The sequence below is a fragment of the Callospermophilus lateralis genome, chromosome 3 (assembly GCF_048772815.1).
Source record: "Callospermophilus lateralis isolate mCalLat2 chromosome 3, mCalLat2.hap1, whole genome shotgun sequence".
In the NCBI taxonomy this organism is placed as follows: domain Eukaryota; kingdom Metazoa; phylum Chordata; class Mammalia; order Rodentia; family Sciuridae; genus Callospermophilus; species Callospermophilus lateralis.
This window is the reverse complement of record NC_135307.1, coordinates 175,237,935-175,247,773: the sequence shown is the minus strand read 5'-3', so window position 1 is coordinate 175,247,773 and position 9,839 is coordinate 175,237,935. Positions and strand designations below refer to the sequence as shown.

The window sequence follows — 9,839 nt, the reverse complement described above, 5'->3', positions numbered from 1 at the left end:
AGCTGCTGGTCTCAGGTCAGATAGTACTGGCTCCGGGGACTGCACCCCGCCCCAGCAGCCTTCCCTATAGTTCCTCCCTGACGGCTCCTGAGGGTCAGTCTCTCTACCAGCCTGGCTGCTCAGGCCCAAGACCCAGTGTAGGGTTCCTGGTGTCTCCTTGGTCAGTGCCAGGCTACCCCCGACCCTGCCTGGCTCCCAGTGGCTCCTAGAACATGTCGCCAGCATCTGGGCCACACACGGCACCGGGTTGGCTTGGGAGGTTTGCTCCTCTCCAATTTCAATGTCTCCTTGTTAGAGAAGCCAGTCCAGGGGGAAATCATCCTGCCCTTGGTCCTTGTTGTAATTTCACAAATAGTAGTGAAAACAAACCCTTTAAACTAGAAAATTTGTCACTGCCAACTGTGAACAACCTGTAGCAGTGCCTTCTTCGAGTCCCAAGCACCTTATCAGGTTTCTGAGTTCACATTTTTTTTTTTTTTTTGGTACTGGGGATTGAACCCAGGGCCTTGTGCATGGGAGGCAAGCACTCTACCAACTGAGCTGTATCCCCAGCCCCATTTCTCTTGGCATCCAGGATTGAACCCAGGGGTGCTTAACCACTGGACAACCCCCAGCCCTATTTTGTATTTCATTTAGAGACAGGGTCTCCCTGAGTTGCTTAGCACCTTGCTTTTGCTGAGGCTGGCCTTGAACTTGTGATCCTCCTGCCTCAGCCTCCTGAGCCATTGGGATTACAAGCGTGCACCATGGCACCCCGCACAATTTTCTCTAAGACAATGCAGTCCTCCCTGCCTTACTGAAAGCCTGGAGCTGTTGGAGGACACTGTAGGGCTGGCGAAGGTGTCTTGGCCCTTGGGGTGGGGCGGGGCAAGAAGCATGTTGTGCAGGAGGACCCTCAGTATAAGGATGTGAGTCCATGCCCCGGAAGTTGCAATGCTGTGTTGCAGGTAAGGGGAGCCAGACGGGAGCTACGGGGTGTGGGCAGTCGACACAGGAGGCTGGAGTCACAGCCACAGAAAAACTCACGTCTGAGCTAGGGTCAGGGCAGTGGGGACACAGAGTGGGGCCCTCTGATGCCCACTTTCTCTCTGTCCCCACTGTAACACACACACAACCTGCAGCAGCGGCGTCACTGAGTAGGCTTCCGGCTCCACTTTGAGCCATTCCCTGTAAAGAAGCAGGGGAAGGGGGCTCTCAGAATGTCGTCATGGTGACCATGTTCTTCTGGCCCAGACCCTTCCATGGCTTCCACTTTCTTCAGCATGAAGATCAAGTGTGGTTTTGTCCTGGCATTCAAGGCCAGTGAGCTCCCCTTCCGATCTGTGTAGCCACCTCTGCCTAAATCACTCAGCCTGACTGAGCCGTGCGCAGCCTTGGTCACTCCCTGCTTAGGCCCCTGTCTCGCTTATGTCCACCACCCACACCTCCCGAGCCTTCCACGTAGGTCAGAGCCAGGTTCTTCTCTCAACCCATGTGCTTATGCCATTGCTCTTAGTGGCTCTTAGTTCCTTTTGACAGTTGCTGGGGATAATGAGATGTCCTATACTAGTGTCAAAACCCAGGTCGAGGGCTGGTGGAGTCCCACAGACCCGAGTACTCCAGGCACTTCACCTGCTCCCTGCACCTCCTCCCCATTCCCCTCAAGCCTGTACCCGACTCACCTGCACACGTGCAAACCTTCGGCAAGCCAGGGGAGGGGGAGAGCATTGGTCTAGGTGTGGCTATTGACCTATATAGTTCTGAAGAGAGGCAGTTGCTGAGGGCCGGGGGCGGAGGGCGGATACCTGCTCACTGAGTTCCCTGGATACAGCCTTTGGTGGGGCTAAAGGAAGGAATAAGAAGGAACAAGGAGGTGGGGCTGGGTGTGGTGGCACTTGCCTGTAATCCCAGAGGCGTGGAGGCTGAGGCAGGAGGATCGTGAGCAACCCAGTGAGACCCTGTCTCTAAACAAAATACAAAATAGGATTGGGAGTGTGGCTCAGTGGTCAAGTATCCCTGGGGTCCCCCTCCCACCAAAAAGGAGGAGGTGGGTCCCCAAGAAGTCATATTCAAAACAAATATTACTTGATCAAGACAGGTAGGCTCCACACAGAGTGCTGGAGGCAAAGATGAACCTTCAAGGAAACACAGATCTGAAAAGAATCAGGCTATGAGGGCAACCATGTTTACAGTGGCTCCCTGGGCAACAATACCCATGTCATCACATTTCACCCTCAGGACCCCCCAGTGGCAGAGGCATTGCTAGTATCTCCCAGCGACAGAAGAACAGAAGCTCAGGGAATAAGTGCCTTGCTCTGGTCACATAGCAGGGATCCTCTCCCTGACACCAACTACTTGCCATTGGGTGTGAAAAGAGCTGAGAGGCAGGGACAACTATGACAGAAGGAGAGAGTGTAGTCCCTGGGCCTGTGGAGTTGCTCATGGGGATGGCAAGGAGGAGCCCAGCACAAGGTAGAGGGCAGACTGACCCTCAGGGAGGCTGGATCCTGACAGGTTCTGGAACTCCCTAGGAGTGCCCAGAGAGCTGCAGCGGAACTCAAGGGCAGGAAGGGAGCCTCATAAAAAGCTGGTGCAGAGAGAGAGAGTGGGGGGCGGGGGGAGGGAGAGAGAGAGAAGGGGGAAAGAAAAGACTGGTGCACAGGGAAAGGCCTAAGTAACAGGTTACCCAGTAGCAATCTGGCTAGTGAATGGAGGCAGCAGAGGTAGCAGGCCCAGCTCTTTCCACCAGAGGGCGCCCGGCACCCAGCAATGAAGCCAGCGAGGCATAGAGGGTGAGGACAGATAGAGCTAATTCACCACCTTGTAAAACCAGCAGCAAGAAATAAGCCCAGAAGGCCAAGGGGAGTCGAGATCGCTGTGTTTGCTCATCCTGAGATGATTATCAACTATTTCCTTCAATACTGAGAAAACCAAGCCACGTGACTTCCTGTCTCCATCCCCTCCCAACTTCCCTTGCAACTCTATTTTCCATCTGACTTGCTGTGACAAGGAGTCATATGGTAATGTGCCAGTAATCTCCAAATTCACCTAACTTGCTCTTTAATGATGCGCTATTTCAGTGACTGTCATTTCCACTATCTATCTTCAGATCTGCCTGACCACCTGCCTCGGCTCTTATTTTTCACTCATTTTTTCCATCACCCCCTTTAGAGGTTTCCTATCACACTTTACAGCCTCCCTCTGCCAAGTCCAACAGTCCAAGTCCTGGCGTCCAAATCAATCACTTATTGTTCCTGCTGACACTTGCTCATGGTGGCTCACTTCCTTAGATGAGTATTTAATTTGCTCAGTAATTTTTCCGGACAGCCTGGGACACGTTAACATGTACTATCTGGGATTCCTGAAGGAAGACCCTTTTCTCCCAAACATTTACATTTTCATGACAGACACCAGGAGATTCCAGCCTAGAATCATCTTAATTTCTCAGCCCTGGAGTTATTAGACCTCTGGAGTAAACCTGAACTAGGTGACAGCAGACCTAAGATTACAATCTCTGCTGAGGTTCTTTTACTTTCTCTCAAGAGGGGATGGAGATGTCTCGAGGTCAGTTCCCATTGTAACCAGGCAGATTCTCCAAGGCTTTTTCACAGGGTCAAAGCCCCTGAGTGACCTGGCTTCCAGGAGTGGGATGAGTCCCAGGCAGCTCATCTCTCAAGCTCTGAGTTCTTGGAATATTTTCCTCTTAACAGCACACGTTTCCTCTTTTGTATTGCATCGCCGCTGGGATAAGCTCACTCTTAATTTTCTTCTGACCCTTGAGATTTCCTGTATAAAGGAAGTACCTTCATTAGTATTACTCTGCATTTAGGTGTTTTATTGTTTTATTACTCTGCATTTAGGGTTCAACCCCCAGTACCAAAATAAATAAGTTATTAGGAAAAAAAAAAAATGTCTCTAGTGCTTTACCTTATTTTTCAAATTTCCTGTGGCTGAATTTCCCTTATCAAAAGATCATACAATGGTGAAGAGAAGCAAGAACAAGGACCTGGAGTGCGTTGTGTGTGCACAACTGCAGGCAATGGCTGCAGGCCTCTGGGTGGGCATGTGCAACCAGCCTGCTCCCCTGGGCCAGACAAGGAGACCCAGCTAGCTTCCCACAGGGCCCAGCTGCAGGCCCTGAAGGGATTCAGTGCTGGAACCATCTCTGTAGCAGCTCAGCCTCAGCAACTGGGCAGGAGCACCTCTCCCTCCGCCCTCCAATTTGGGAACTAGGGGGAGGGGACACAGAACCCGTGTCAAACCACTCACAGTGTACACCTTCCCTCCCAGGCCCAGTTCAGTTTGACTCAGAAAAGGAATATAGCCTTTTTATTGACTACTTTAAGTAGAACAAACTAAATACATATTTAACAGTTTTGGTTCATTTATACAGTACATTAAATAAGTTATGCACAGAGTTAAGTAACAAAAGTTCCTATCAGAGTAAAATGACAAAGCACAGAAAAATCAGACTAACGCATTCTGCGGGTGGTTTCACATTCATGTCCCCCTTTGAAAATTGCGCTCTGCGGCTTAGTTTTCTATTTATTTACATTATCAGCTTTCTTTTATGGACGGAGCCTTTGTAGCCTTATCAGGAACTTGGAAAGCCATGTCAGTGGGCTGAAGGCCTCTTAGCCAAACAGCCCTTTCAACCATTCACCGAATGCTTATTGCTGCTTCTCTCTGCTGACTCCAAGGCAGGGACGGGGCCATCCCTGACAGACACCAGCCACACATGCCCTATTTGGTTTAAGCATCAATGAGAGTATACACTGGCAGCTGGAGGCCTGACCAGATGGGGGGGGGGTGCGTGGGAAGCGCCATTTTCTGTGGCTTGGAGGGGGCCTGCCCTCAGGCTTCCCAACCTCCTGGCTCATGATGGGAAAAGTCACCTGCTCCATCATCTTTGGAAATGAGCATGTCAATGCACCGGAGCAAAGAGGCCGGTAGTCAGCATTTTGGTTTCACAAGAACTATCCTCAAATGGGAAGGGGCCTGCCAAACAGCCGACCCTGTCGCCCAGTTGGGCCCAGGCAGGGCTCTTCTGACAGCTGGCCATCTGGCTGTGCTGGGACAGTCGAGGTCCTTCTGGCTTTTCTCACATTTGGTTCAAACATGCCGCCACCCAAGTAAAAACCATCCAAAAAACTGGCTTGGAATCCACAGCCTTTGAACCTTGGTTCCTAGTTCAGTTATGAAGAAAGCCCCCAAAATGTATCGTACTGGTAATGCTTTATTCCATCCGCGGCCCTCTACAGTTTCCAGAACAAATGGCCATCTGGTGGTCCTTTATGCTCTCTCTGGACAACTCACTACCATACCTTCCAATTATACTGTTGAATCTTCAAACACAATTGCTGAGATATCTTACAGAATGACCCAGACCGATGTCTACAGCCTTGTGAGCAGTGACAGTTGGGGATCACTTCAACTTTGGGACAGGGTTGAACAAAGAAAGCAACATGTAGATGTTTCTGTCTGGAAGCTAAAGATGCACAGGTTGACACCAAGAAATGATGAATTCTAGGGGAACTGATGGGCAGACAGGAAAGGGTCCACACTGCAGAGGGGAGCAGTCAGCGCCAAGGGTAGACGTGAGGTTCCCAGATGTAGCTATCCTGGCAGACAAGACTCAGGGGCGCCCTAAGAATGATCCATCCACCCAATCTGAGCAGATGTGCTGAAATTTCAGCCCTGGAGCTGGGGACATCCCCACCTCACAGGGTGGACTTGAGTCATCTTCACGGTTGCATGGAGTCAGGACAGTGCAGGTGAAAGGGGACACAGAGAACAACTGAAGATAGAAACCCTGCCCTCAACTATCCCTTGGGATACTTAAAAAGTCTGTCCCAAGCCAGGTATGGTGATGCACATCTGTAATCCCAGTGACATGGGAGACTGAAGCAAGTTCAAGGCCAGACTTAGCAACTTGGTGAGGCCCTAAGCAAGTTAGGGAGACCCTATCTCAAAGTAAAAAATAAAAAGGGTTGGGGATGTGGTCAGTGATAAAGCATCCCTGGGTTCAATCTCAGGATCCCCCCCATACACCAAAAAAAAAAAGTCGGCTCCTACTTCGGCCACATTTGGTGTTCTCTGGTTCCTGCAATCATTCTTTTGGCAAAGAACTTATCAATGTCCCTCAGCAAGTGATGCTGAGCACTAGCCTTATGCTCTTTGCTTCTGGTTTCCAAAATCAAAGAGCTTCTGACTGCCTTGCCCTGCCCCCTTTTGTACCATCATCCCAGCCTCTTAGCCTTTTTTATTCCCTTAAATTTTAAGAGTAGAGGCCAGACCTCTAAGCAACCTCATTATACAGATACAACTTCTTTTAAATCCCAGTGGAGATGAGAAAGGTGTGTGTGTGGGGGGGGCGCTTTATGCTCAACCCCAACCTGGGACCTGGACTCATATCTGTCCCCCCAGCCACCTACCTCACTCTAGGTTTTGCTCTTCCCCTCAATTAGGGAGTTGGATTAGAGAAAGGAACCAGAGAAAGGGATTCCTTAAGTTTGAACAGTTAGTCCTGTACTGATGCCCTAGTGACTTGTGACACTGACCAGAATGAACATAGGGAATGGTCTGAGAACTGTGGTGCACAATTCTGCTCAAGTTTGCAGACAGGCTGCCGGTGTCACATGAGCAAAGCAGTCTAGAACAGCATTAAAGACTTGGTAACAGGAACTGTCATTGAAACCAGAGCCCACAGAAGTAGGCCAGGCCCTACACCCCAAATCGACCTCAAGCCCTGAAAAGTAGTATATTGGTTTTGGCTCTTTATTCCAGCCAGTAAAAAACCTGAGCTTCCCTGGCTAGTCTTGTTGCCAGTGAAGATTTTAAAAAGCTGTTTAGGTGTTCCTCTAACTTATTTAAGGAAAATAACCCGAGGACAGATCCAGTATATAATGTGAGATGCCCTCCTTCCACAACTGAGTTAGAGGCTCAAAGGGCTTTTCAGAAGATACCCCCTTTCTTATGGAAATGTGGGTGCGCAATCTGAGGACTGACTCCATGCCTAGTCAAGCCAGGCTGCCCCAGCTGCTAGGGCTCCAGGAGGTAGAGGTGGTAAGGACACAGCCATACAGGCTGACGGAAAACAGGGGGTCTTATGTGGTCAAGGAGCATGATTCTCTGTTCTTCTTTTTCTGAGTCTATCTTGCTTTATATGATGGAAATCTAGGGATTTTAAAGGTGTCTTGTATTGAGTGTCTAAGACTGGAAATCCTTGGTTAAGATGAATCAGGTGGGTTCTAAAGGAAGATGCCCCTCTACGCAAGAACACCACTGTGTCCATCCCTCTCCTGCACTCTGTCTGTGTGAAGGTGGTGATCTAACCCTGGCTCTCAAGCCAGCAGGAACAGGGCTAACCACGTCACTCCAACTGATTCCACGGGACAGGACACTAGAGGCTCAGAGGTGCCAAGCAGGAGAGGCAGGCAAGGTCCTTGGGCTCCCGACAAAACCCAAATGGCAGGAGAGAACCTGTGAGGCAGTGGCCACTACTGTGAAAGGGATACAGGTAATGTCAATTTGGAGTGCCAGGAAGCAGGAAAACTCCTGGAGACAGGAGGAAGAACGGGTCAGGCTTGCTTTCCTAGATGAGTCCCACACTCCATGAACCTTGCAGAGATCAGAGGGAAGGTACTGAACAGCTAAGGGAAGGTAAACTGAGACTGTGCCTGCTAATGACTCCATGGAGCAGGTCTGAAGGATTCCTTCAGGTCCAGGAGGGCTGCTCAGAGAAGACCAGGCCTTGGTGGGTGGAGCAAGTCCTACAAACACATCACAGCACATCCAGGGGGACAACTGTGGCTAAAGGTGCCAAACAGAGTCCGTGGGCAGAAGATGCCCACAGCAGTCTGGACGTGTGTGGTCTGAGAGAGAAAAGGACATAGAACGAGACAACTGTGCAATCAGCCAGGCGAGGGCAGAAGGCTCTGCATTTCCAAGGGATGATCCACTCAGTGATTTTGATGACAGGAGGTGGTCAACATGCTCAGAGAGAAAAGACTAACATGATGGAGTCTCATTCTCTCTTGGACAAATCCATGCGCTGGAAAATATATTCTGCACAAGCAAAATCAAGAAAGAGGGAGAAAAATGGGTTCCAAAGTAAAGTAGCCAGCCAGGTTGGAAAATCTTGTCCAAAATGATCTGTGTTGCTTAGGGAAGATTTATTTATTTTTTTATTATCATGGGTGCTCATATTAAAGTGGTGAATTCTTTCCTGTCATTTCTGAGCATCTTAAGTCTGAAAGCAGGGTTGAGGAGGGAGTCTCAAGTGATGCTTTTGGTATACCCAAGTGCCCATGAAGCCAATCAGTGACGCCTTCTGAGGATGCAAAAGGGCTCAAGGAGCTACTCAGTGGGAGGGGGGAATCCTTCTCCTCTTCAGTCTGCTGCCAGGCTCGAGGCCTATTCCATCCGAGGACCATGGACAGAGTGGGAGATAGTGCATGGCAAGCTGCTGCCAGCCTGGCTGTCACATTCATCAGTCTGCTGACTCAAGGAGCTGGGGAAGTTGTGGCCTCCAAGGAGCCAAGCCAGCTTCAGCTGGGAAGGAACACACCATGAAAGCCCCCAGAAGAGGCAGCTCAGATGGGCTGCCTGTGTGCAGAGAATGGCACTCGTTCTACCAGGACACAGATGCAAATCCAAGACAGACCACGGAGTGCTGCTTGGATGTTTCCTGCTGCACTTCATTTCTTGCTGATGACCCAAGCTACTTATTCCAACAGCCAGGCCCTTTGGTGCAACGGTTCTGTCATTCAGAGTGGTCATCAGAGAAGTGGAACTTGGGGTTTAGAGTCCATTGGTATCAATGGCTGTCACAGAGGCAGGAGTTGAGGAACGTGAGGTGGCTGCTGAGGTCTTGTCCAGGGCTGGGCTGGGCACACTGCAGTCAGCAGACCTGACCGAGGAGCCTCTCCCTCCAGGAAGCAGCGGCCGGCCCTGGCTGTGGGGACTCTGGCCATGCAGGCTCTGGCCACAGAGGCGGTGGTGCCGCTCCCAGTCCTTGTGCTGGCAGAAAGAGCCACAGTACCGCGCGATATTGCAGCCACTGCACGTCTCACTGGCTTTGCGGCCACAGTTCCAGCAGTTCTGCAAGACACAGGTATCATCAGTTAGTGGTTGCTGGGATCTTGGGGGATGGACTTGTCATGTCACTTTCTCCTGCATGACAGAGCAAGGACTGTGGAGCTACACATTGTGGTTGAGTCCTGCCCCTGCTGCTATCTGCATAACTATGGGACATATGCACCCCCTTTCTGAGCATCCTTCATCTGTAGAGCAAACAAACTTCCTTCTCATGGGGCCATGGGCAGAGTGAGGGCCTATGTGAAGACACTTTGATCAGTACCAGCTCTAGAAGGTGGTTCCCATCTTCTGCTTAAGGCACAGACTCTCTGTCTCTTTTCTCCCCTTCTTCTTTTTGGTGGAGATTTAACCTGGAAAATTTTTTTATTTGTTTATTTTTTATGCTGCTGGGGATCGAACCCAGGGCCTGTGCATGTGAGGCAAGCACTCTACCAACTGAGCTATATCCCTATATCCCTAGCCTGAAAGTTGTTTTTAACCACTAAGCTACATCCCCAGCCTTTTTTATTTTGTGACAGGGTCTTGCTAAGTTGCTGAGGCTAGACCTGAACCTCCAATCCTGCCTCAGCCTCCCCAGCCTCCGGGATCACAGGCATGCACCATCATGCCCAGCAATATATATTTTCTTAAACCAAAGACTAGTGCATAGGCCAAACTGATCTTAAAAAGTCACCTGGGAAGTGGCTATGCTACTTCCAATTTTATTCTCTTCCTGTCTTCCCTTCACTGCTGTGTCTCTTTACAGACTGCGCTATGATCAT

General features: G+C 50.2%; 1 protein-coding gene across 2 annotated transcripts in view; it reads right to left on the bottom strand.

The window, feature by feature from the left end:
- Positions 1–4,364: 4,364 nt before the first annotated feature.
- Cbfa2t2 (CBFA2/RUNX1 partner transcriptional co-repressor 2) overlaps positions 4,365–9,839 on the bottom strand; it is a 147,860-nt gene continuing 142,385 nt past the window's right edge. For both annotated transcript variants that reach the window (XM_076851700.1, XM_076851701.1), the window contains exon 11: positions 4,365–9,081. In XM_076851700.1, the coding sequence (XP_076707815.1) occupies positions 8,782–9,081 (300 nt within the window). In that variant the 3' untranslated portion in view covers positions 4,365–8,781. The remainder of the gene's footprint in view (positions 9,082–9,839) is intronic.